This window comes from Antennarius striatus, chromosome 1, assembly GCF_040054535.1.
Source record: "Antennarius striatus isolate MH-2024 chromosome 1, ASM4005453v1, whole genome shotgun sequence".
In the NCBI taxonomy this organism is placed as follows: Eukaryota; Metazoa; Chordata; class Actinopteri; order Lophiiformes; family Antennariidae; genus Antennarius; species Antennarius striatus.
This window is the reverse complement of record NC_090776.1, coordinates 13,618,463-13,646,059: the sequence shown is the minus strand read 5'-3', so window position 1 is coordinate 13,646,059 and position 27,597 is coordinate 13,618,463. Positions and strand designations below refer to the sequence as shown.

Here is a 27,597-nt window from a genome sequence, read left to right as displayed (position 1 = left end):
TTGTTTTTACAGCTTGCAACATAAAACCTAAATGAATTAGAGGTTTTCCCATCTCAGTGAAATTCAGAAATTTGTGTTTGCGAATGTATTCTCAGTAAATAGAAGGAATTGAATTGAAACTGCACTGAAATCCTTGGTTGAGATAGAAAAAGATTCTGCTGCTATGACTCAGAACGGTCGATGGTGGTGAATCAAACCCACCCGCCCCATTAAAATGGCACAACAAAAACCAGTCAACAGCAGATGTGAAAATATATGACGCGATGCAAGCGAGTGAGCGATCCTCTCACCATGCGTCGTGGACTCCAGCCTGACCCAACACCCGGAGAGGAACACGCACGCCTCCCAGGAACTCATCGCCGAATTTCAGGTTGCTGGCGTTCCACAGATCCACTCTGAGCACAAGCAGACGGCGAAGGTTTTAATACGACTGGTAATGAAACGACGTCCATTAAGACAGCTGCTGGCTCACCTCAGAGCCAGCTTGTCAACATCTTCTTCTTCAACATCAAACTGCCTCTTTGTGTAGCTTAATGGCCTCGTAACCTAGAAGGCAGACAGCAGACACATTTAGAATAAACCGCAAAGATGTGCGACAACACTGAAATTACAGCTGAAGAAAATGCTTTTAATTTACGATAATTTTATTTTGTCATTTGAGATTGTAAATTTATGGCCAAATAAAACAAGCAACCTCAAAACTATCAGTGAGAAAATAAAATTCAAGGGAACAAAAACCACTTTAGATGACATAAAAATGATAGATAAGCCTGTGTTTGCTTGTGGATGTGTTGGGGGGGGAGGGGGTCGGATCGCCACAGAGTATGCAGGGTCTTGCTCACGTGGTGGGGGAATAAATGAGACGATCTTGTCAGATTGAAATCAATGGGCCAGATTGTTTGGCGGTTTGTCGGAATCAATCACGCTCTTGTCCTTCAATCTTCTGTTGCATCGGCGGGAAGGCCAGAGGGAGGGGCGGCACAAAAATGTCAGAGCAGCACGGCTGGTGACTGAAGGTTAACAGGGGCGATGTGACAGGGACTTTGTGCGTGAATGAGTGCATCATAAAATCTATGGATAAAAAAAACCCCTGTCAACGAAAAGCATTCGGAGAAAAAAATACCGTGAAAATCAGTTTCCAGGAAATAACAGTGATGGAAACAGGGCTGCAGGTTCGTTCGTTAGTTGTCTTATAAAGGCAGCACGGTCCAGAAACAATAGATCACTGAGTGATTCCTTTAAAATCTGATTCACACTAAAAGAGTTTCAAGACCCTAAATGATGATGAAACTGGGATTTCATCACACACCTTGAATGAAAATCTCCAGAGGTTATCTTCTCCTGAATCTCAAACACAAAGTTTTCAAAATAAGAAGGCATCGCACGCATGGGGATTAAAGTTAGAGCTTCATGCTAGAGGGAGCAACGAGTGCGTCGCCTCTTGTGATCTCTGGAGAAGCAGCTGTGCAACGTAAACAAAATGAGAAATGAGTGCGAATGAGGAAACGGTTGGATCGACATGAGCTGTCCGTCCTACAACGAGAAGAGTTCAATCACAAGTGTGTTACAGGTAACGTCATCTGCTCCTGACCTGACTGGACCCATTCCTTACAGCATTCACTCAATAAAATGGTAGATACCGTTAATGCGATTGAATTCATGACATTTCAAGCTGGTTTTACAAAATAAAACACTGGTCACAAAGACTCCTTACCTCAAAATAAAAAACCTCCTCGAACTGTGGATTGTTGTTTTTCCGCTTTACTTTGGTCTTCTTGGCATCCGACCTGGGAGGAGTTGAAGAACAGGTAAATAAATCCGTCGGCACCAAAGAAAGTTGGGTATGGTGATGTCATGTGATGTCACGTGATGTCATGTGATGTCAGAGATCTGACCTGGAAGGTCCCAGTAAGGAGACAGCAGCGTAGGGATCGCATTGGCCATTCACGATAGGAAGACCCTGGCACTCCAACACTCTGTAGACACACAAGCACACACATTAATGGATGAACACGCACACACTGCCGAAGCGTATAAACACACACTTGTAACATATTAACACGAGGCTGACTCTAATGCCCCATTAGCATTGCATTAGAGGTCGACTGGTTTTTAAAGGTTGGTATAGCGGAGGTGTTTCGGCTCAGGAATAAAAAACAGATCCCAAAATCAAATGCTGCTGGAAATCCATAAATACTTATTTCACCTCAGGAATAACTGAACATGATGCTCAAAATAAATCTGTAACTGATCTTTTTGGGGATGATTTTTTAGGTATTTTTCAGCATTTTTTCATCTTGTTTAAGCTTATTTTGCTTTTTTATTGATAGGATCGTTCAACTAATAACAGCATTAGCGCCGTCATGTGAGGACGACTCTAGGGTCAACCGATTGGTTGCCTCTTGGTGTCGTACTTTTTCTATGAGGAAGCAGGAAATTAAGACGCAGGTTTTCTCTCGTGTCGAGAGACCGAGGAGCTAAAACTCAAGTCAAAATAAAGTGCTGAAAGTAGCTTTAAATACACCATTTCACAAAAATCTGGTCCATTCTAACAGGACAGGACATCTATCTATGAATGCATCAATCTGTCAACCTATCCCTGCCTGATGACATCATCCTGTAAGGGGATTAGTGTCCAACGGGACAGAACACCCAGCAGGACGAATCACTTCCTGTGTGTCAGAGTGACGCACCACCACTCACCACAGGATGAGTTCCACAGCAACTCACTGTTCTGTCCACAACTGAACTGACACACATGCAACAGCTTGCACCACCCTGCTGACACACACACACACACACACTCACACCCACACACACACAGGTTCCTAATAAGGAATAAGGAGTGGGCCGGGTTAAGCATCACTAATGCCAGAGCGCTTCCTGTCCAATAAGCTTGTTTATATAACCCCTGCTTGCCCCACTATACACCCCCCCCACCACCACCACTGTGAGTTCTGACGTGCCAGACAGACAATCGTAGTGAAGCAGACTTGTTTTTGTCCATATTACTCATATTAATGCGGTACTTTTCTGCACCGAACATGAACAACAATTAGAGGGAAACAAATTGCATCATCGTGACAAAAAAAACACACACACACACACACACACACACATACAAGCACACACAAAGCGGATGTGATTGTGAGTCAGTGATAGTTTGTGTTTCCTTTCACTTGCCAAACAAGTGAAAGGAAACATCAAAATTAAACGGCAACATCAGTCCAGCACAAAAAAGTTACTCCTGAATGTCTGAATAAATAACCAGCAGACACGTGACTTTGTGGGAAACGTTAATGTCCAATCCTGATGAGAAATACGAGGTGAAGAATTAAAAACTTATTTAGTTTGATTAAAATAGTTCCAACTCTAAAATAAAAAGTTAAAATATGTGGGAGCCTGCATTCTGGTGTGTGTATATTCTTTCAATGGGCTGTTTTGGTCTGCTGACACACACACACACACACACACACACACACACACACACACACACACACGCTCTTCCTAGAGAAATGTGACTAGATGACCTCCTGCTCTAAGCTACTTACCCACAATGCTCTCTGGGAATGGAGCCACAGCGGCTCATCATCAGAACAAGCAGAAAGCAAACAAGCATATATGCGTACACACACACACACACACACACACACACACACACACTGAGGAGTCAATCCATTTGCATATCACTGATCCCCTGCAAACACTGATGTTCACGCCACGTGTGTGTTCCAGCACATTTTAAATACACAGCAACACAAACGGAAGAAGCAGTTTTCGCTCGTTTTCGGCCTCCACAGATTCAGCAGCAGATTAATTCCAGTGTGTGTGTGTGTGCGTGTGTGTGTGTGCATGTACATATGTAGGGTTGGGCAGTCTCACCGTGTGGCTAGTTTATGGTTGACGACTCCGCTGTCTGTGATGACTTCACTCAGACGTAGCTCCAGGTGAACTTTTCCCTGCAGGAAAAAGAGCATATGTGTGTGTGGGTTTTTTTTTTTTTAATGCACACATTTTTGAAGCTGCTATAAACACCTAACACCATGTGGATAACACTTGTTTCATGTTGTAACACTTGTTGTAAATCCGACTCAGCTGCCATAAATAAATCCGCATACAAAACATAGAATACTTTTAAAATAGTGTCAAACGTGCACCAACACAGACGCCGTGTGAGAAAAGCTGAGGTTCGAATGTCATGCTGAAGTTATTTCCCTCTGAAGTGATTGGATTAATGACATAATGACAGTTCATCGCTGCAGCTGTCTAGTAAAGCTCCATTAATTAACAGCATCAGTATGCAAACTCACAGGCGTTCCTTTCTCACAGAGGGAAGAAACACAGGCAGCTACACATGGGCGCACAGGCCAAACAATGTGTCCTCTATTGAGGAGAGAAGAGAGACACTCTATCTTCCTACTTCATTTGATCCATCTCTCTTACTTTCTCTCTTTTCTCTCATTTTGTCACACATCCTTCCTCTCCCCGGCTCCTCAGATGAATGTGTCTCTGTTTCAGATCCTTGCTCCAGGGCAACACACACCCATCTGTCTGCAGATGTTACTGTTTACTATGCGTCTGTCCATGTGTGTGTGTGTGTGCGTGAGTTTGGTGTGTGCGTGTTCTTGTCTGCGTGTGTGCAGCCATGCATGTGGGTGAGCGAGAAGAATAGAAGAAAATGAAGCACATGTATTTTAAAAAGCATGTAGGGCAACAACCCCTGATATGATTAATGTACAATTTCAGAATTTATTGGTCTTCTCATTCTTTAGCATTTTCTTCTCCGAAAGTTAGGTGAAATATGTATTTAGCTGGATTTAGAACTTGTTGTAACACCTCAATTTAACTGCAGACTGAGTACATTATAAAAGAATTAACTTGGCAATGCGGACCTTCCAGCACTGTCGCAAACAACAGCAAACAAGAAACATCTGCTTTTTCCCACTGATCAACACATTGCAGTATTTGAATCGTTCCTTATGTTTGGATTAGTCATCAGTGCCATCTCGTTTGTTTCTCAGTTTCAGTAAAGTGAATAACGCGAGAAAAGGAGGACCTTTGACCCCTGACTTCCCAAGCAACAGCGACAGAATGTGCAAAACTCTGACTTATGACACATGACAATGTGGCAAGGACAATAAATAAAGTTCACTCCTTGACCAGCCAATGATGACCTGAGCTGTTGCGGAGCTGAACTGAATCTACAGTCTATATGTAGTCAGGTGACTTTGACCTGCAAGTTCAGGTGTTTCAGGTGCACACATGCTATGTTTGTTTGGGTTCTGCCGTACATCACACACAAACACATAGACAATGTGTATAAAGGTTAACTTAAAGTGGAATGTTGTTTGAAATGTACTGAGGTGAGTGTATTTACAGTACATTAAAGGCTTTTGTAATACCTTTATCGAAGGAAGCCAAATTTCCTAAACATTAAATTAACTTTTCAGGGTAAAGCATGGATGTTACATTCACCATTCTGTAGCTCTGGGATTTTGTTTTTAATAACAGAAATATTATTTTACTTTATCCCAGTAGGTTTTTTTTACATGTCACACTGGTGATTGGTGTGGATTCCTTCAACAAATCACAATCAAACTGATCATTTTGTCACGTGGAGCTGCTGTCCCGCTGCAATTGGGGCTACGGAAAGTTTTAATCTGAATTAATTAGGGGGAGAAAAATATCCTGTCACATGGTAACTGAGGAGGACGTGAGAAACAAAACAGCTGGAGATTTTAGAAAAAATATGTGGAGGGAAAAAAAAAATCTCTTGAAAGTGCTGTGCGATTTTCAGGGAAATGTGCAATTGCATTAAAGTGTGTGTGTGTGTGTGTGTGTGTGTGTGTGTGTGTGTGTGTGTGTGTGTGTGTGTGTGTGTGTGTGTGTGTGTGTGTGTGTGTGTGTCTGTTTTCTCTTCGTACTGACCTGCACCTCTGAGTCAGCGCTGACAGGTTGCAGCTGAAACCAGGTGTCTTTCCCGTGATATTTCTGCAGGTCCTCTTTCTGCACTGCAACCTTGCCTGCACATATGGAAGGACGGATGAACTCAAAAACCAGAAGTCACTTTCTGCCTCCTAGAAATCCTACAAACCACAACACTCACACATGTCTGCTTACATTTTGTCAATCCACAAGATGAAATTTCTTTGCATTTTTCATGCATGTATGCACCAGATGCAAAAATAATACACACACACACACGCCAATTTCAGTGGTCTGGACATGTCATTTCTACCGACACTACAGCACCTGAAACTTCTGTTAACACCCACAAACAGAAACAGTGACAAAGTTGAAGTTACAAATCCCCACACTGAGAAATGTTTTTCAGTTTGTGGTTGTGGTCACAAAAAACACCCCCTAAACTAACCGCTATACACTGTGACACACCCAGCAGCATGGTGAGAAAACATCCGACATCTAAGCACCGCAACACAAACATTTTTTCTTCTAAAACTGTAGATAATACACTACTACTATAGATACTACCTGACTTGTGCATTTGGTGAAATATAATGATCAGCTTTATTGCTGATAATTAAAGGATGATCAATACTCTATATATTGTATATCTGTTTAACATGAGGCTACAGCCTGAAAATAGGTGGCCAAAAGAAGCTGACAAATGACTTTAAAGTTTATAATACATTTGTTTGGGATCATCGTTTTATTCACCCCATGAAATGACTGCTATCTAACAAGAAATATCTTGATACGCACACTTTAAAAACACAAAACTTTACGTCACCTTATTTTACAGACTGAACAAACTGCCCAGAGCTGGTTGATGAGCTTTTGAGTAGTCAGCAAATGATTTTACCTTCAAATGTAGCCAAACTAGTCGGGTGTTTCCCCCTAAATCCAGTCTTTATGGTACGCTAAGCTAAGTGGTCGTTGGTTTTTATTTAAAGTACAACCGATGACAGAAGTCCTCATTTCTCTTTCAGTTGCTGGTTATCCAACAACTAGCAAGTTAAGTCAACAGAAAAAAAATCAAATATTAATTGTATTTAAACTGAAGTAAACCTCCACTGTGATTCAGCAAGTTACTGTGGACACAAAGCCTTCTAGCCAATCAGAGATGGATCATAGGGAAAAACTCATGAACACTAACAACCAATCAAAACGTAAGAAATGAAGCATGGCCGGGACTGATGATGTTACGTGTGTATAATTATCATGCATTCAGGTGTTGCTGTAATAATTTGACAAATCAGTACCCAAAGGAAAATTCATTTGATTTTTTTTTTTTTTTTGGAAACAGCAATAATTCATTTTCATTATGTGAAATTACAAGGAAATTTTAAATTATGCTAAAAAAATTTTCAGAAAGACAAAACATATACACAACACAAAACATGTAATGACGACACTGGATGTATAACATAGCAGCCACTTGGTATGTGGCTTCGACTGCCCTAAACGCAAAGCCAATCTTGTAACAGGAGATTTAATTTTCTTTTCCAATCAAGAAACCTATGATTAATTTCCCATCCGGTTGTTTGTCGTGTTACGAGATTGTGTGTGTTTAAAAATAACACTTGATGATTGGCGTTTCCAGCAGATGCAGCAGCTGTTTGCTCACCAATGCTGGAGTCCCTCCTGAAGACATCCCTGTCAAAGATGTAGAAGGAGAGATGTCTGAAGCTGCGTGGGATCTCGCAGTAGAAATCCTCCCCATAGAATGGACTGGAGGTGAGAGGAGACAAAGGGACTGTGAGTAGAGACTCCTCTCATCTGATATTCATCAAAGAATGACAGCTGGGTGATAAGGACGTGTGTGGAGAGGGGAAATGTAAACATAAAATCTACTTGAATCAAATTACAGATCAAATCTGAATCTGTATTAGTCAACTGTCTATCACAATTATTTCCATCAAAAAATAAACAGGTTCTGCTTATCTGGGGTTAAATCCCGGTGGCAACAGACTAAACAGGTTGTTCTGAGTGTCTCGGTCCCCCAAGAACACTTTCCAATCCCCTCCTGGAGGGTCTTGAGGTGTCCCAGGCTTGTTGAGATACGTAACCCCTCAAGCCAGTTCTGGGTGTACCTCCAGTTGGACGAGCCTGGAGAAGCCCCAAAGACTCACCAAGAAAGTCCAACTAATATGTCATTCCAAAGACTGCATGTACTGTATTTATAACTCACCATTTAACCTTTGGAGCTTTGTTTGCCTACCACAATCAACCTGTTCATCACCAGCGGGGGGGAGATATATCCACTGACAAGAGCCTCTACCTAAATGCTGACCGTGGAAATCATGTCAATGAGAATCTTATGAGCCGGGTTGACAAAAATAATGACTTCCTCTGTTATTTTGTGGTCACAGAAAGAGACACAGCGATCTATGGAGAGGCAGGCAGAGGCTTGAAAATCTACTCTTTTTTTTTTTTTACAAAGCATCTGAAAAACAAAGACTGTTTTTTTGGGGCGATTTTAAATGCTTGAATGGCCCCAGCTGTGTCTCCTTGTTTCAATCCTTGTGGTTCCTTGTTTTCTTTGTTCCCGCTGGGCTCCTCCCTTTCTCTCTTGTGTCTAGAGCGTATCGTGGTAGGAGGGCCCAACTCACTACTGGTACCTGGTGATCTCTCCACACCTGCCAACAATGGAGTCATCAGTTCCAGGGAATCAACCCCCCTCCCTTCTGATCCACTCATCAGCAGACTGTTCTGTTGCCTCCCTCCTGCTTGGATTCTCAGTTCCAGACGTTGCTATCCTGTCCTGAGTGCTGATTGGATGATGCCAGTTTCCATGCCCATCCCCCTACAGCCAGGCTACCTGCCGACTTACCCCTGAAGTCACCACACTTCATCACCTCCCTTAGTCAGCTACATCACCTCAGCCTCCATCCATCTAATTTCCTTGAGGATTCTGAGTTTGTGGGGGGTGGCTGGAGCCTATCCGAACTGACAGTGGGAGGTGAAAATGCTGACTCCACAAACAAAAGTTCCACACATGCAGATCTGGACCCAGAACCGGCAGCATGGCGGCACACCACCATGCCGCCGCCAACCCCCACTTCCTCATCCTTTACTCCTACAGACTCCTATCATCCGTCGGATTTTGGGTTCTGCCGAAAAAGAACACTCAACAACTGTTTTTCTGTTTTAGGTAAATGCACAGAATGTTCTATCTAAGAGGTCTGCATACATGAAAAAAAAAGTTGTTTCACAGCAACCAGGTTGATAAAGACAAAGAGGAGGTGAAGAGGAGGTTTGGCTTTCCATCAACCAATAAGACATGCCATGCAGACAAGAATCAGTTCATTATGTAAATGTCAATGTCAAAATGCAAAAAATTCTGGGAGAAAAAGTGAAAATATACAATTCCTCACGACGTACCAAAGCGACTTCTCGATGATCTTGGTCCTGAAGACCTCCTCTTGGTCCAGGTTGACAGTGCAGTAACAATCCCTCATCCTGTTTGGCCCTGGGTACGGAGGGATGTTTTTTGCTTCTCCTGCACAAAGAAAAGGAAGAAGAAACAAAGGGAGGGTATGAGCAGGTGTAATTTAAGAATACTGTTGTAAGCAAAAACTCTGTTTACTCATGCAATCTGCTTTAACTGGTTACTTATTCAAAGAACGGTGAAGCCAAATTCAATCGCAAACACAAACAAGCCTGATTTTTCATTAAATAGATTCAGACACAGCAATTAGTATAGTATTAATTAATAACAAGAACGACCTTGTGAACCAACAACAGGATTTTATGAACACGACGGAAAATACTGTCTGATTATGATCGGAAAACAAAATCACGCAAAATATGCAAGAAATCTTTTCACAACTCACACGCCTAGAAAACAAAAACATCATTACGTAAGTTCACACCTGCTCCTGCTATAGTAGTGTATAATGTGACAGCACATACAATGAGCTTAGCTCTGCCAGGATCACTGCTTATCTGTGTGTGTGTGTGTGTGTGTGTGTGTGTGTGTGTGTGTGTGTGTGTGTGTGTGTGTGTGTGTGTGTGTGTGTGTGAGAGTATTGTCAGATCTATGAATGAAAGAATCTGCGTGGGACATTTCCTGAATCTTGTTGAAGCTCAATCTGTTCATCAAGCATGTGTGACAGAAAGCACTCCCTTCCACAAGAATGTGGTCCAACCACCCACTATAACACACACACACACACACACACACACACACACACACACACACACACACACACACACACACACACACACACACACACACACACACACACACACACACACACAAACACAACGCAAACACTAGAGCCCCTAAGGAGCGATATATCCTCCTGTATGCAGCCGTAGCTCCACGTTGGTGAGTGCTCTGTTCCATATTGTGTTTCTCTTTGCCATGGGGACCCACAAGACTCCACAGGAGTCTGCAGTCGACGAGAAGGGTTAGTCAAGTATTTTTATTGTTTGCGGCAAAAAAAAAAAAAAAGCTTCATTATCTTCATAGAAATCTGATGCCACTATTTAGCCGACAAGCTGAGTTCTACAATTCTAACGCTGTTATTTCTGTTTTAGAAACAACACCTCTTCACAATGAGAACGTGTCTGTGGTCCAGTCCTGAAAATGTTGAATTCTCAATGATTCTGATCTTTTTTTTACTTTGAGTACATAAAATAAAGCAACACTGACTCTGTGTGATTCTTGTTTGAATTGCTTCATTGGATTTTCACTTTAAATGGAGGCGGGAATATAATTATTTTAGACAATATAACACGCTTTATTCATGCTTTATGTCTTGAGCTATCATCCCTGCACATAAACCAGGAGGCATTTTAGACTTTTTGATCATTTTTCACCAACAAATACCTTAAGAGGTTATTTAAAAAATAGTTTAATAAAATATCACATCCAAATATATAAGATGGGAAACGCTACACTGCATCTGTCCTGCTGTTCAGGTTTTTCAGCAGAATTTCTCAAGATCTGCATCTGGTTACAGAAGTGGTTTCACACTTGGACGAAGACTTGCTGTTGAGACAAGGAAGACGTATTGTATGGCATCACTGCGAGGTGAGGAGGTGAGTAATCATGTAGGGCTAGGAACATGCAATTACACTGTTTGCATCTAACCTGTGATTTATTTACACGCTGTTGGAATTCTTTAGCTGGCATGAGGTCAACGGGTTAGACAACAATCCGGTACTGAATTAATACAATTTATATTACAAATATTTATCATTGGCAATAAATAACCATAAAAAGACCAAATCCAATACAGTTGATTGCAACATTGGTTGTATTATTGCAGTCAATGCCTGATATTGCTTTAACCTCTTTTTAAAAGTCAGCCATGTTGCTGTTTCTCTAGCTCACCGGTGTTAGCGATAACTTTGTCGATGCAAAGACCAGCCAGGAACAGAAGTTCCAAGTCTGACTCCGTTCTCAAGTCCTCACAGCTGGTCGTTCACTTTGAGAGGAAGACATGAATGTTGGGTTGTCAAATTCAGACGGTTGTCGAAACAGATGCTTTAACCCGGTGTTGTTTTTTCTCAACGATGCTATATGGTAACTATGAGTAAATACTTTATTTAATTCTGCAACCCATGACTTCACCTTTGGTCAAGAATCTGATACAGAGGACAAATATACCAGATAAATGGAGAGGATGAATTGATCTCTGCAGGGTTTATATCATAACACGTTAGGACTGCTTCTCTCAAGGCCTAATTCCCTCAATATGTGGATCATTATACAACAATTCACCATAACAAAATCCACTTACAGAGACACCTGCACTTTAAAACATGACACACACTCCACTGCAGAAAGAGTGATGTAAATCTGTTTATCCCTTTCCAGTGTTATTAAATCGCCTTTCTCATTTATTCTCCCCCATTTGTTTTATATCCCTCCAGAAATCTTCCTTCTTCTCCCAGTCCTCCTGGATTCCCTCCAATCTCTGTTTTCTCTCTGGTCTCATTCACAATCCACGAGGTCCCCTAATTGGATTGCACCACCTTGGTCGTTCTCGAAAACTGAATCATCATGGGATTGCCGCAACTTTTTTATTCAGTTAAGTTGATTTATTTATTCGGACATGTTAATATAACAGACTTCACAACTTCATCATATTTACTGTACATAATCAACAACAACATTCGACAAAAAAGGGCTGACGGGTAGAAGCCAATAGGCTTGTGAAATTCCCGTCCCCCAAAATCAATCAACATCTCTCTCATTACAATATGTAGTCAACAAACTCAGACATTTAATTCCTCAGCTTGATTTTGATGCCAGTAATGATCACATCATTTATACAAATGCTTTGTTCAAATCATCCATTCTTTGTTGTGCCTGTTCTAAGACAACAATTCTTTGTTCTTTTTCATCTATGTCTTTCCGCATTTTCTTCATTTCATCCTTCATTTTTCCATGGCGTGTAGCACCGTTTTTAGCTTTTCTTCCAACTTTTTGTCAAAGTCACTCCTTAACTTATCAAAGTCGCTCTTTAACTCACTATTTAACTCTGTCATAGAAGAGACCATCTGGTCTAGAGTATCCTCCGGTTTTTCTCTTCCTCTTATCATTTTGCAGAGAATCAGTGAGAGTCAGCATGAGTGAGAGAGATAGCAACAACAGGAGACAGAAGAAAGACATCCGCTCCTGTTGAGAACCAGAAGTGACAATGTGAATATGACACTGAATGTGAGATTGTGAAAAAACTTTCACAAAAGTTCATCTCCAAATTTAGAGCAACCCTGTAGCCGAACACATCTATCAGAAGGGACATGTTTGCACAGTTCCCTTTGAATTCCAGTCCAAAATAGTAGCCTGGCCTTTCTCTAAACTATCTCAGAGTGACGAGAGCACTCCTCCAAATTTTTCCAGGTTTCCAGTCATTCCACATGACATGAGACATAAACTTGCAAAGACTTGAGAGGTAGTATCTCAGAGTGAACATCTCATCTACCTCAGTCTTCTGTGTTTTCATTTTAATAGATGATTTCCTTTATCTAGCTCTGCTAGATAAAGTTTTATAGGTTTTTCCTCATGCCTATATGTCCTAATGTAGTTTCTGTGAGATCCAGCAAACAGGTGGACAGAGAAACACCATAAAAAATGTTGTCTCCAAGGCTCTGCTAAAATAAGTAAAAAAAGAAGAAAGAAATCATGGAAACAATAGATAAAAATAAAAGTTAAGGTGAGACAATGTGATTGAACAAGCATCCAGCTCTACATGCAGTTCAGGGGGATTTGAAAAGAAATCTGTACGGATTTGTCACTATTCATTCATCTTTTTTTTCTGCATCTCTGTCTATGGGCAAGAGGCTGGGTACACCCCGGAAATGTCGTCAGCACATCACAGGGCCACAGCCAGACAGATAACCACTCACATGCACATTTGCAGTGATTTATTCCCTTAAGCCTAATGTCTTTGGAGATGGGAGAAAGCCGGAGAACATAGACAGAACTCACACAGACATAGAGTGATCATACAAACTCTGCACAGACAGGAATTGAACCAGCAACCTTTTTGATGCGGGGCAATGACGCTACCCACTGCACCACCCTGCTGCCTATAGCTCTGTTGAAATTGGATTTGCTCGCACCACTAAATGCGGAAAAAAGGTAATCTTTTATTGGCCAACACAACATGTGAGCACTTGAATGCATCTCCTGTAAACATTGCTATCTCCATCAGCATTACAAAACAGTTAAAGCTAACGCTGACTGCAACTACTAACAATCTTTTTTTTATAACCAAGTAATCTGATGACACATCTGGCTAATATCTAGCTGATGACAGAAAAACCAGCAGCAGCGTCTCTTCAGCAGCATCAGCCCAGCCACAAGACCAGTGATGGATATCAGGGCCACAACGTGGAGCTTCCTATTTCAGGGACCAGGAAGTGTCGGACTGTTGTCTTCTAGATGAGTTGATAAGCGATGACTGCTTTTGAGTCTTTGTATGCTTTAAAGTGTTAGTTTTTCACATATGTATTAATGCAGAGTCCATCCTAAAGAAAGGATAACCCTCTAGAGCAACTTTAGATGAATGACTGAACTATAAAACCTCTGTGTCTATTCTTTCATCTCATTTTTGCTTTCCATTTATGTAAAACTTGTCTTGCTTCTTCACTTTCATTTTTCAAAGCCAGCTTTAACCTGATTTCATGTTTCTTCCTCTTTCTACATCTCTCCCTCTTCTACTTCCTGCAGAGAGGTGCGTGGTCTTTTCTTAAGACATCCAAAGCCGTTTAAATCAATTCACTGTAGTTTAAGGACGTTTTTGAAAACGTTTCGCCTCTCATCCAAGAGGCTTCTTCAGTTCTGAAGGTGGCTGGTCTTTTCCAAGCTGATTAACCCTGTGGGGTGTGGTCAGTGCTATTCACATTTCAACGACCCTAGTTAAAACCCATCTGGCTCATCAGCAATGGCTGATGGGGGAGTCAGGGGGTGTCAAAGGACTTGCTCTTTTCACCAGGAAGAAGCCCTTGGAGAATATATCACACCGGTATATGAGCGACACAAAGAAGCACTTTGGGCACATGTGTGCAATTGCTGTGTGATCTACCCACAAAGCAGGAGCAGTAATGATGTCAGCTACAGAGGAAAGAGGAGAAAAGGTGAAAGATGATGAAAGAAATTGCTGGTGAATGTGTGGTTTGGTTCCTCTTTCTCCTCTGTTGACTCTTTTTTGCCAGCCACATACGAGCATAAGTTTTCATTATTTTAATCTTGTCTGACATGAACACATTGGAGGATACACAAGCGTGAACACTTTCAGTGGATGCGTGCTACACTGGCGAGCCTGGGAAACACAGGGTTTAAGGAGAGAGGAGGAGGTTACTGAAAAAAAATACACCCAGTGTGCACTCAATCGAGAGTGAGAGAAAAGGAAGACTGTTGAAGGAGGGAGAGAAACAGAGAGGGAGAAAGAGGGAAAGAGAGACAGAGAGAGAGAGAGAACGAGAGAGAGGTCAATCAGATAGAAAACTGGAGAGTGGTTAGCGCTGGAGAAAGCTACAGCAGGAAATGAGATGAGGAGAAAGGAATTTCAACTGGATCCAAGATGTAGTTTTAAAGCAGCGTTAAACCCAGTAAACCTTGTGTGTGTGTGTGTGTGTGTGTGTGTGTGTGTGTGTGTGTGTGTGTGTGTGTGTGTGTGTGTGTGCGTGCGTGCGTGCGTGTGTGTGTGTTTGTGTGTCTGCATGCAAATATTCCCTGGTATTAGTGCTGACCCTTTAGGGACCAGTTGTCCTCACGAGGACTTGAAACTAAATCTAATGCAGCCAAATATCATTTCTGGGGTCCTGGTTGGGTTAGGAGTTACGGGTGATGATTAGAGGTGACAGCAGGGGACCAAATGTCATCGCTCTAAAAGTTGATGAATTTGTCCTAGTTCCAGTTAGTTTTTGTTTAAATGACATTTTCTTATAGTTTGCTATGATGGGACTTTTAATTACGACCCACCACAAACAAAGTGAGGAGGGGGTTACGGTTAGTTGTTTTTTACTGAGATATATTTATAAAAAATAGAAGTTTAGTCATCAGATATGTGATTAACAAGAATTGCAGCGTACAGGGACCACGTACATAACTTCTTTCTTAACGCATCTCTTCCCTGGGGGGGTGGGGGGGCTTGAGTAGGTAATTCATGCTGATTTGACTTGCTTTGAGAAGCGTGCTTCTAATCATGTGTGGTTACAGTACTTGAAAACAAAACATTATACTGCAGAAAGATCATATAATTAAGACATTTTTCCTTTCATTAAAAGTCACACAACATGTATTTTTGTTTGTTTGTGTGTGTGTGTGTGTGTGTGTGTGTGTGTGTGTGTGTGTGTGTGTGTGTGTGTGTGTGTGTGTGTGTGTGTGTGTGTGTGTGTGTGTGTGTGTGTGTGTGTGTGTGTGTGTGTGTGTGTGTATGAGTGTGTGTTTGTGTGTTTCAGTCGAACTGGCCACAAGTTTGGCCCCAAATCAGAGAATTAAAATTTTGTTCCTCGGACACCGTGATCCATCAAATGATGATGACACTTCTTGTCCCAAATTGTCCCCCATAATAATTCAAACCACACAGAAGCCAACTCAATTGTTCTAAGGTTAAATTTTCTCGCAACCACAACAGTTACTGGAGCAGCGTCAGGTGAAACGGTGCGGAAAAAAAGGGAATTAGCAGTTAAAGTCTGGCTGTGCTGTTTACCGCAGTCTCAGTAATAAACCAGGATTGAGTTACTGATCAAACTTAAGTCTCTGCGTGGGGCTAATGTTCAAACAGATCTGTTAAACTGAATGGAAAAATTGAGCAAAACAAAGATGCACCAATGCAAAAGGCCACAAAGGGGTGGAGTTACATCATGGGGACTATATCATATTCAGAACTTCAAACAAATGGTAATGTGGAATATTATCCTTCAATTAAATAAATGGTTTAATTTTTTTCTTTAACAAAACGTACAATGCCAAATGTATGGCTCCCCCTCCTGACAGAGTAATCATCTAAACACTATGATTGTACGTATAGTATTAATGAGGGTTGTTTTTTTTTAAATCTCCTACAGGAGACATTAATCCTCAAATATCGTAGAAGAGGAGAAACCTTGAAGTACAGTCCTGCCACCAATCTGGTTTATTGATTTAGGATGCTAATCTAACCTTTCAAACCAGTGTGGTACCACAGTGGAGCATTCAAGAAGACACAGCTTAACTTGAACTCTCCCCACCGGAGTCATTACTCATTAACAAATTGTCTGAGTTGTTTTCTTTATTCTTCCTTTTCTTCCAACATGTAAAATGAAGATAACTAATGCCTACACACACACACACACACACACACACACACACACACACACACACACACACACACAGACTTGGCATACAACGTTGAGAAGATATGGTATCTTTTGTAGGCACAGGAAAGGGCGCGTGAGCCGGGTGGCAGGCTGACATTGTTGTTGTTGTCAGAGGAGGGCTGGAAATGCAGATTTATCAGATTTATTTGGAGCCAATTTGTTGCAGAGGTTAAAAATGACTTTCTGTTCCATTCTTTTTCACGTCCCAGCTGTGATGCGTCGACAGACTCAAGATATCTCCTTGATGCCGTTGCTCTGTTGTCCCCCGGTACGGTGAACGGTTTCATGCTATGTCATTGTGAGAAGGTAGAGGTCATCTTAGGGAGGGCCTGAGCTGACTTCTCCCATGTGGCATCTGAAGGACACCCTGAAGGAGCGGCGCTCCGGCTTTTTATTTACTCGTTCTGACCCTGCATGCTGGGCCTATGGCGATACTTCCTCCCTGTTCCTAACGTATCCCCATGGTGGGCAGATTATATGCATGTTTACAGCAAACTACTTCCCAGAGAGCCAGCCTCCTGGTACAAACTTCCTAATGGCTATAACATAAACATAACCTTAAATGAAGCTTGTAATTTTTTTTAACAACCTCAATGGGACCTGAAAGCTTCACCAAAAACAAACAAAAAAGAGTCCTTCAAACTGACAGAACATTTCTCTATGATTTCCTCTCGCTATCAATCAAAGTCTTCTCTTCTGTCTGGACAGGAGGAAGCTCGGAGTCTCTCCCGTCTAGCTGTCAAAAGAAGGACCGGGGTCCTCCGCTGCTAGAAATCAATTTTCTCTTCCCGGACTCAGGCAGGCAGCGTCGCCTCATCTGTACCGCCTGAACTCAGCCGCCCACTCCTTATTCCGACACCTCCAATGGTTAACTTTCTCTAAGCAATCTGCTATCTCAGTTGGTCATCAAATGTGGTCCACTCTGCATGTCTAATGCATCCTAAACTACACTTGTTCTGTTAAAATGCTGCCAACCAGTTCAGAATGACTCAGTCTAAGCAGCGCAGGTTGACTTGTTAATGGTGAGAGTTGATGCCAGGGCGCCACGTTCTACAGAGATCTACCGTCAGGCCAAAATAATAACCTCTCTGGGCTTGCACTAGGAGCTAGTATGACTAAGCCACTGTGGCTCAGTGTAAACAAATTGACTAAGCCACAAAAAGCCACATTCTGTGTCCAAGACAGCGCCTTGCTATAATAGCAAGTAAAACTTACAAGTAAACATTGAGTAATATTTTGTATGATTGTATCTTTGCATAGTGAATGCAAGTTTTCAATTGTTGGGTGGTGTAAACCCACACCTGTTGTGGAGTGTGTGTGGGGGGAAAGCCCCCCACAGGGGGGTCTGGGGGGCCTCCCCTGGGAAATCTTTTAGAAAGTGGGGTTGTTTTCCTGCATTCTGGTGCATTCTGAGGGCAAAATCTTCTGTTCAGTTTACCTACAAAAATACACTAAAGTCAATAGTTCAAACTTAATTATCTTTATTTCTATCCTACTTTATGCAGGTATGAATGTGAGATTCAACAATTGAAAATTTGCATTCACTATGTGAAGATACAGTCAAAAAATATTACTCAATGTTTAGTTGTAAGTTTTACTTAGACTAGAAGACATTTTAACTTTGACTTGGACACTTTGACTTTAATAAATTTGATTCCTGGTATTACTCAATGTTTACTTGTAAGTTTTACTTGCTATTATAGCAAGCGAGGTGAATACACATTTACATGCATCGCTGGTTATTCCTGCCGGTCATAGGGATCAAAAATCTAAGACAAAAAAAAAGTATTGATAATATCTTTCATTTACCTTCTGATCGGTCTGTAACCACTCCTACCCCCTCTCAGCATTCACCATTTGCTGATTAATTAGTATTTTTACACAAATTCTACTGTATAACACTGGATTCTTAATTTATTTAGATCGATCGTCCTCGCCTTGTCGTACACCAATTCACGGGTTTAGCTTGTAAAAAAAGAATCTTTGTTTTTCATTGGATGAGAGCAGGTTATGACCCGAGTGCATATTTAATGATCGGGAGCGTTCGGGTCACTTCGGGTATTTCCGTCAGCATGCGGAAATAGCGGCGCCGGCGGAAATTGCGGTGCTAGCGAGCGGCGCTAGCAGAAATAGTGGCGCTAGCGGAATTAGCGGTGCTAGCGAGCAAAAAACTTGAAAGTTTTAGCTTTTTTTCCGTAAAAATAGAACGCCACTGTGGCTACACAGTCTAAAAACCTTGTAGCCAATCTGAAATTTACTTCGCCTATGGCGAAGTGGCGAATGTCTAGCGCAAGCCCAGCCACTCCTTGGAAATATCACCTGCATCGACGACACGGCAAGGGTCTAATCAGTCAATAAAAAGCTGCTATTGGGTTTATACAGAATGCCGGGCGGATTGAAGGACTCGAACAAGACAAGTCAAAAAAGACTCAAAAGACTTCATGTTCTTAAGAATGGAACATCCCATCAAAGGGAGAGGGAGATAGTGCAGAGGTCATGTGGATTCTTTAGCACACATGCCCATTCAGTCTGAACAACTGTGTATTGTCAGAAACTGTAGGAGCTCCACAATATGGATCCCTCAGGAGACTTACTGGTGTTTCTTAGTGAATAATATGCATGTGCTGCTCCTTTAGCTCTACACAAAGAATGACAGGTACTCCTGAGGAGCTCATTTGATCAGAATTTGTTTAGAAGACAATGGTGTACCACAGGGAGATTGAGGTGAGTTTACAAAAAGCAATAAGGCTTTGTTCAGACTAGTCGCCTACATCTGATTTTTAACCCATTCAGACCGATGTCACATATCTCGTTTGTAGTCTGAACAATCCCATACCATTTGACATTTGATTTTTGGGGGACGGATTGAAACCACATTTGGGAGGTAGTTTAGTGTCGGATAGGGACAGAGGCGTCTGCAGTCTGAAGAGTTCCAAACACTCCGATCGGATATGGCAGACCGTGATGTCATTACGCGCACTGAACGACGACTCCACCCCGACATCATTACTACGGCAACCTGTCAGATCGGCTAATAATGTGGCCCAGTCTGAACAGAGCAAGATCGCATTTGGGACACTTGCTAAAAACAGTGTGAACAGTCACCCCTAAAAATCAGACATAGAAGGAAATCTGATATGCCTGCAGTCTGAACGGGGTCTAAGACGCGAGGCAAACTTCGAGATCTAATAGAACTGCATTTACACTCCCTGAGTTCCATCTACATGTAGTTGAGAATATTTCTGCCTGTTTGGTATGTTTCTTGGGGTGTTCATTCCAGTGCCCGTCAATAAATGGAACAATGAGAAAACGCCAGGATTTCAAAAGGATGTGTTCACCCTGTTTGACACATGTGAAACAGTGACAGAGTCGTAAAAACATTGCTCCATCAATATCAAAAAAGCCTTTGATATTTATGTGTTCAAGGAAGGTTAAGCAGCTTGTAGTGACTTGGTCGTACCCAAACGCCTGGCAGATGGGTTCAAGTTGAAAGTCAATTATTTTTACACATTTCTTTAAAGATGTGTATAGTACTTTGCACCAAGACGCCAGCTGATGTATTTTGCAGCTTTCCAAATCTGTCTGACTTGGTCAAAGCATTTCTAGCGGTGACAGAGCTGTCGAATGCCCACATTTTGTTGTTAATTAGAGCACGGTCTCAACTCCAGCTGTGGCACTGAGAATTCCCATCGCTCCGACGGAGACACAGTCGCTGACAGATGAAGCACAGCCTGCTCCTGTATGGGAGACACCCCTCCTGTCCCTCTCCCTGTGTCTCGCTACATCTGCTTTGCATTAACTTGTTGCCATGCAGGAAAAAACACAATTCTTTTGTAGTCTATTCCAGCCAATCAGGAAGTGAATTGGGGGTAGTTTCCTGTTTCCTGTGTTCCCCAGACAGTATGGACTCAGATGCAGTAGCCCTGTTTGGTTTCTAAAATTCATGTGTTCCTCCAGGAAACCGAGCAGAGTCATCACCATAAAAATAATAAGCCCACTCTCTTCTACAAATATGTGGCTGATTTTCAACTCTGAGTCATCAGCCAACCGCAGACTCATGCCAAAGGACAAGACTCTGAGGAAAACAATGTGATGCAAGGGTGACATGGATATTACAGGAAGAGGAGCTCCAAGAGAACTGAACCGACGCAGAGCATGACTGCTGCTAGGTAACAAGACAGACCGCTGTCATCACTGTATGGCATTACAAGAGAAACCAGGAAACTAAGGAGTCCTGGCACGGAAGAGACAACAATATAAAGCTTCTTCGTGGTCAGTAAACAGTAAATAACAACATCCTGATAACAACTGTCGAGTTGTTTCCTGGACTCTTGATGCCTTGATGCCATTGGAGGAGCAAAGGAAGATGCATTTTCTCAAGGACCATTCTGAAGTGGAAATCAAAGAAAAAATGCAAAAATGTTCTATTTGTAATAATAATGTACAGTATTTCCCTGTTCATATGTCACACATCAAAGTGCAGCTCTTTCCATCACAATCTCTCAGATGTTCTAAAAATTAAAATAATAATAAAAACTGATCTTAAAAAAATCTGAATAAAAGGCTGAACAATTATATAAATGATTCATCAATTCAAATACAGAGTTGTGAAATTGAACAATCTTTGCAACTCTGCAGGTTATTGTACAAAATATAAATTTGCATCTAAAACAAGTTTATAAAATGATCTACTTGGCCAACTACAGCAGGAAATTGCTTACTTGAACACTAAATGCAAACGCAGTCATTCTGTTCTGTTAATACTGTAGTCTTTAAACGTCACAGGGTACTTTTTGTAATTTTTACTGTTTGTGATAATTCTTCATTTAACTCATGAACCCCTTTCAACTCCATCCATTTACTTTTTACGTCCCGCTTCAAAGCAGTGATGTATTGTAATTGTCAGCGTTTGTGTGTTTATCTGTTAGTCAGTCCATCCGCACGTTATTCCACCAAATATCTTCACAACCGTTGCAGATAGAAAGACGAAACAAAAAACACATTACTCGGGCGGCAAAGGGGATGAAAATGAGATGATGACCTTGACCTTGAGAAAACTAGGTCAAGATCAAATTTTAACTTTTGCACACTCAGGAACTGGACAAGATAGAAAATCGAGGGAAAAGGCCAGTGTGAGTAAGACCATAGATCAAAGCTGGTGCTTTGATCTGTGACAGTAGGTCAGAGCACTAGGTTTGATCTTTGACCTATGCAAGTAGGTCATGATAAAATTTTGAATTCAGGGGTGTTGCAGTCTCTGACTGCATTGATTCTTGTTATAAGTTTTGTATGACTACATTTAATTTAAGCAAAACCCAGACAGGAATTCTACCTCGACCCCATGGAGCATTCCACTATTGTCATTCTGAGCCACGCTCTAGGAAAGACAGGAATTTCCCAGTTTGGTGATCATTAAAGTATAGCTTATCTAATCTTCTTCTTCTTTTCCTTTTGGTTTTTCCCTTCAGGGGTCGCCACAGCAAATCAACTGCCTCCGTCTAACCCTGTCTTCTGCATCCTCTTCTCTCACACCAACTACCTCCATGTCCTCTTTCACTACGTCCATAAACCTCCTCTTTGGTCTTCCTCTAGGCTTCCTGCCTGGCAGTTCAAAACTCAGCATCCTTCTACCAATATATTCACTCTCTCTCCTCTGGACATGTACAAACCATCTCAGTCTGGCCTCTCTGACTTCATCTCCAAAACCTCTAAAATGTGCTGTCCCTCTGATGTACTCACTTCTGATCCTATCCTTCCTGGTCACTCCCAAAGGGAACCTCAGCATCTTCATCTCTGCTACCTCCAGCTCTGCCTCCTGTCTTTTCCTGAGTGACACTGTCTCTAGACCAAACAACATCGCTGGTCTCACCACAGTTTTGTACACCTTTCCTTTAATTTTAGCTGAAACTCTTCCATCACACCTGACACTTTCCTCCACCCATTCCATCCTGCCTGTACACGCTTCTTCACCTCTTTTCCACACTCTCCATTGCTCTGGACTGTTGACCCTAAGTACTTAAAATCCTCCACCTTCTTGATTTCTTCTCCCTGTAACCTCACTCTTCCACTTGGGTCCCTCTCATTCACACACATGTACTCTATCTTACTGCGGCTAACCTTCATTCCTCTCCTTTCCAGGACAAACCTCCACCTCTCTAGCTTCTCCTCCACCTGTTCCCTGCTCTCACTGCAGATCACAATGTCATCTGCAAACATCATAGTCCATGGAGATTCCTGTCTAACCTCGTCTATCAGCCTGTCCATCACCATAGCGAACAAGAAGGGGCTCAGAGCTGATCCCTGATGCAGTCCCACCTCCACCTTGAACTCCTCTGTCACACCTACAGCACACCTCACCACTGTCTTACAGTCCTCATACATGTCCTGCACCACTCTAACATACTTCTGTGCCCCTCCAGACTTCCTCATACAATACCACAGTTCCTCTCTGGGCACCCTATCATAAGCTCTCTCCAGATCTACAAAAACACAATGCAGCTCCCTATGGCCTTCTCTGTACTTCTCTATCAACATCCTCAAAGAAAATCCTGCATCTGTAGTACTCTTTTTTTGGCATGAAACCATTCTGCTGCTCACAAATGCTCACTTCTAACCTTAGTCTAGCTTCCACTATTCTCTCCCATAAATTCATTGTATGGCTCATCAGCTTTATTCCTCTGTAGTTGCCACAACTCTGCACATCTCCCTTGTTCTTAAAAATGGGCACCAGCACACTTCTCCTCCATTCCTCAGGCATCTTCTCACTATCTAAGATCCTGTTGAACAACCCAGTCAGAAACTCTACTGCCACCTCTCCTAGACACTTCCAAACCTCTACAGGTATATCATCAGGACCGACTGCCTTTCCACTCTTCATCCTCTTCAATGCCCTCCTCACTTCATCCTGACAAATCTTTGCTACATCCTGGTCCACAACAGTCACCTCTTCTAGTCTTTGTTCTCTCTCATTTTCCACGTTCATCAACTCTTCAAAGTACTCTTTCCATCTTCCCATCACACTACTGGCACCTGTCAATAGACTTCCATCCATCCATCCATCCATTCCGTCCATCCCTATCCTTAATCACCCTAACCTGCTGCATGTCCTTCCCATCTCTGTCTCTCTGTCTTGCCAACCTGTATAGATCAGTCTCTCCCTCCTTACTGTCCAACCTAGCATAGAAGTCATCATAAGCGTCTTGTTTGGCCTTTGCTACCTCTACCTTCACCTTACGCTGCATCTCCCTGTACTCCTGTCTACTCTCCTCATTCCTTTCAGTGTCCCACTTCCTCTTAGCTAACCTCTTTCTCTGTATACACTCCTGTACCTCCTCATTCCACCACCAAGTCTCCTTATCTACTTTCCTTCCAGATGACACACCAAGTACTCTCCTACCTGTCTCCCTGATCACATTAGCTGTAGTTGTCCAGTCATCTGTGACCACCTCCTGACCACCCAGAGCCTGTCTTAACTCCTTCCTAAAAGTCATGCAACACTCTTCCTTTTTCAGCTTCCACCATTTCGTCTTCTGCTCTGCCTTTGCCCTCTTCATCTTCCTCACGACCAGAGTCTTCTGCGTTCCTCTCCTGGATACCAAACCCACCCATCACCTCCTCATCACCTCTGTTTCCTGCACCAACATGTCCATTGAAGTCTGCTCCAATGACAACTCTCTCACTTCTCTGTATGCTCTGCATTATTTCATCAAAGTCCAACCAGAATTTCTCCTCCTCCAGCTCACATCCTACCTGTGGAGCATAGCCACTAACAACATTGAACATCACACCTTCGATTGCTAGCTTCAGACTCATCACTCTATCTGACACTCTTTTTACCTCCAGGACAATCCTAACAAACTCCTCCTTCAAGAAAACTCCTACTCCATTTCTCTTCCCATCTACACCATGATAGAACAACTTGAACCCTGCTCCTAAACTTCTACCCTTGCTACCTTTCTGCCTGGTCTCCTGGACACACAGTATGACTACCTTGCTTCTCTGCATCATGTCAACCAATTCTCTACCCTTTCCTGTCATAGTTCCAACATTCATCGTCCCTACTCTCAGTCCTATACTCTTGGCGATCCTCTTTTCTCTCTTCCTACGAAAACACTTTCCTCCTCTCTTTCTTCGACGAACAGAAGTCCAATTTCCACCGGCACCCTGTAGGTCAACCGCACAGATGGCGGTCGTTGTTAACCCGGGCCTCGACCGATCCAGTATGGAAGTCATAGGTTTGATTCGAGTGTTTGATTTGGCAAAAGTTTTACACCAGATGCCCTTCCTGACGCAACCCTCTGTGTTTATCCGGGCTTGGGACCGGCACAATAAGACACTGGCTTGTGTCCTCTTGTTATATAGCTAATCTAATCTAATCTAAAAACAGATGAGATTGCAAGACATCTTTCAGTCATTTGGTTTTCAAAGACAGAGCATTTGATCAAAAAACAGCAGCAATCAAACAAGTCTTTAGCAACTAAATACAACAACCCTCCCTAGAGTTAGAGGCTAAAGTATCTGATAAACCCATGTCAGCTCTATCCAGATACCTCCCAAGGATGCAACAGCCAATTTTATCCGCAGTTAAGGCATTTAAAAATGACGGCCAAACATCATCTACAAAAAAAGGGAGGAGGGGCAAAGGATTACTTATGCACTCATGCTAGCTGGCATCATCACACAACACCACAGCCTGTCACGGTGCTCATTCCCTTCTGTCCTGCAAAATGAGTGGCTCAACTGGAGTGGATTGGGTTCCACATGTGGAGAAAACCCAAGAAGAAAGTCAAGACAATGAGGAAGTCATTAATTGAACTAATGTTCTAATGTTAATGGAAAAGCTATGTTACCAAACAGGTCAGATGGCTGCATTTCAAAGTTCTTCCTTCAAAGCAAACATTATTACTATTGCGTTGTCCTCTACTCAGTTGACAAAATAACCGAGTCCTTTCACTCAGGCCCCATCCACACGATTACGGATTTTTTAAAAACGCAACTTTTTTGTTGCGTTAACGCCTTCCGTCCACACGACAACGCAGATATCCGGAACGAAAACGCAACTTTTTTAAAACACTGGCAGAGGTGGATTTTTTTAAAAACGCTGGGTCTGCGTTGTCGCGTGGACGGCCTAAAAACGCTGACGTCTTGCCTGCGACGAAAACCGCTGTGACGTCATATTTATACGCCCGTGTGTTGTGACAACAAAACACGGAGGATTCCTATTGGATAAAATTTGACTCAATACTGCCACCACATGGTTTGGCATGCTTATAGCCGTCTTCGAAAACGCACTGGTGCGTTTACGTGTGGACGGAGATTTTTTTTAAAAAACGCTGTCGTGTGGACACGAATCGTTTTCGATGCATTTTTAAAAAGTTGCGTTTTCAAAGAAATCCGTCATTCGTGTGGAAGGGGCCTCGGATATGTATATTTGAAGTGTATAATTAAAAGAAAAACTTCCCCTCAATATTGAGGGGGAGTTTTTCCAGCATCCACTCTTTTTCGCATCCACCCATCCACTCTTCTGTAATGGCTTATCCTGCTCAGGGTCGCCCTATCCCAGCTGTCATTGGGTGATAGGTATCCAGTTCACCAACCCATAGAAATGTTTAGTTGTAACCCATTACTTTAACAGACTTAATTACACTATCCATTATCTAATGACTAGTTTTGCATGGGATCAGTGAAATCAGAAGGCATGTTAATCTCTGGATTGCATAAAATGCTCCTCTTCACTCAATTCTTCATTCAGCCTCCTCGTGGCTCCATTCACAACATATGCCGGGGTACCCCCCCCCCCCAGGACAGTTAGATATCTAAATATAGAAATCTGGACTAACAATCAATAGCTAGAGAGTTCAGCGTGGAGCGGTTTGGGGGTGGGGGGGTGGAGGGCAATAACATGAATGGGTGACTACAGCTAATAAAGGTTTGAATTATGTTATGTGAGACATCCAGAAGAGCCATCCGGCCCCACGCAGCTGTGAAAGCCCGTTCAGATAAAGTCTCCATGCCTCTAACTCATGTTTCTGATTGCCAGCTACCAAATTCCCATCAATTCCCACAAAAGGTTTTGGAATCCTATCGATTCTCTTCCACGTAAATTTTCAATCCTATGCTGGAATAAAGTGTAATAGACTTATTGGCTTTGCGCTGAGAGGATGACGTGATTTGAATGCCAACAACAGCAGGAACAAGACAGATCCGTCCTCCATCCAGCGCGCACTGCCTGCCTGCTCGGCCCGTTAACATGGAGCCGTCCATTGAGGCGCTCAGACTGGGGAGGGGGTAGGGATTTTTCTTCTTACCGATTTTTATTTTAACGCTCTGGAAAACCCGAAGACCTTCCTCTTCTACCGCCATGCTTTCCCCGTGGCTCTCTTCCTTTTGACGACTAGATAGAGGCAGTCCTCCACGGTGGTCGGTTCTGGATTCTCCAGCGCTCGGATATTCCAGGGGTTTTGCACATCTATGCTCTCTGGATAGACGCTCACGATTCGCCCAGACCACTGTGAACGGGCGAGCGGACGCAGCTCCAGTCTCCGCAGCGGCAGCGGTAACAGCGGCGCCAGCGGGGGCGTGGCTCCAAACAGCACCGCCCACATGTATGGAGGGTGATCCGTGCCAAAGTAGAGGAGGAAGGGGAGGAGATGAAGTAGCTCGTACCTATCTAGCAATAATAATAACAATAATCATTCATTCATTCATTTTTATTCATCTTCTTCCGCTTTGACCGTCGTAGCGGGGAGCTGGAGCCTATCCCAGCTGGCTTAGGGCGTGTGGGGGCCACTTCGGGTACGACGCCAGTGCACC

General features: G+C 42.6%; 1 protein-coding gene across 1 annotated transcript in view; it reads right to left on the bottom strand.

Annotated features, from left to right (window-relative positions):
• rasa3 (RAS p21 protein activator 3) overlaps positions 1-27,327 on the bottom strand; it is a 38,598-nt gene extending 11,271 nt beyond the window's left edge. The window contains exons 1-9 of the mRNA XM_068311764.1: positions 27,093-27,327; positions 9,346-9,463; positions 7,589-7,692; positions 5,929-6,023; positions 3,883-3,959; positions 1,896-1,976; positions 1,715-1,787; positions 473-546; positions 291-395 (exon numbers count right to left, since the gene is read on the bottom strand). Of these exons, the coding sequence (XP_068167865.1) occupies positions 291-395; positions 473-546; positions 1,715-1,787; positions 1,896-1,976; positions 3,883-3,959; positions 5,929-6,023; positions 7,589-7,692; positions 9,346-9,463; positions 27,093-27,147 (782 nt within the window). The 5' untranslated portion in view covers positions 27,148-27,327. The remainder of the gene's footprint in view (positions 1-290; positions 396-472; positions 547-1,714; positions 1,788-1,895; positions 1,977-3,882; positions 3,960-5,928; positions 6,024-7,588; positions 7,693-9,345; positions 9,464-27,092) is intronic.
• Positions 27,328-27,597: the final 270 nt, after the last annotated feature.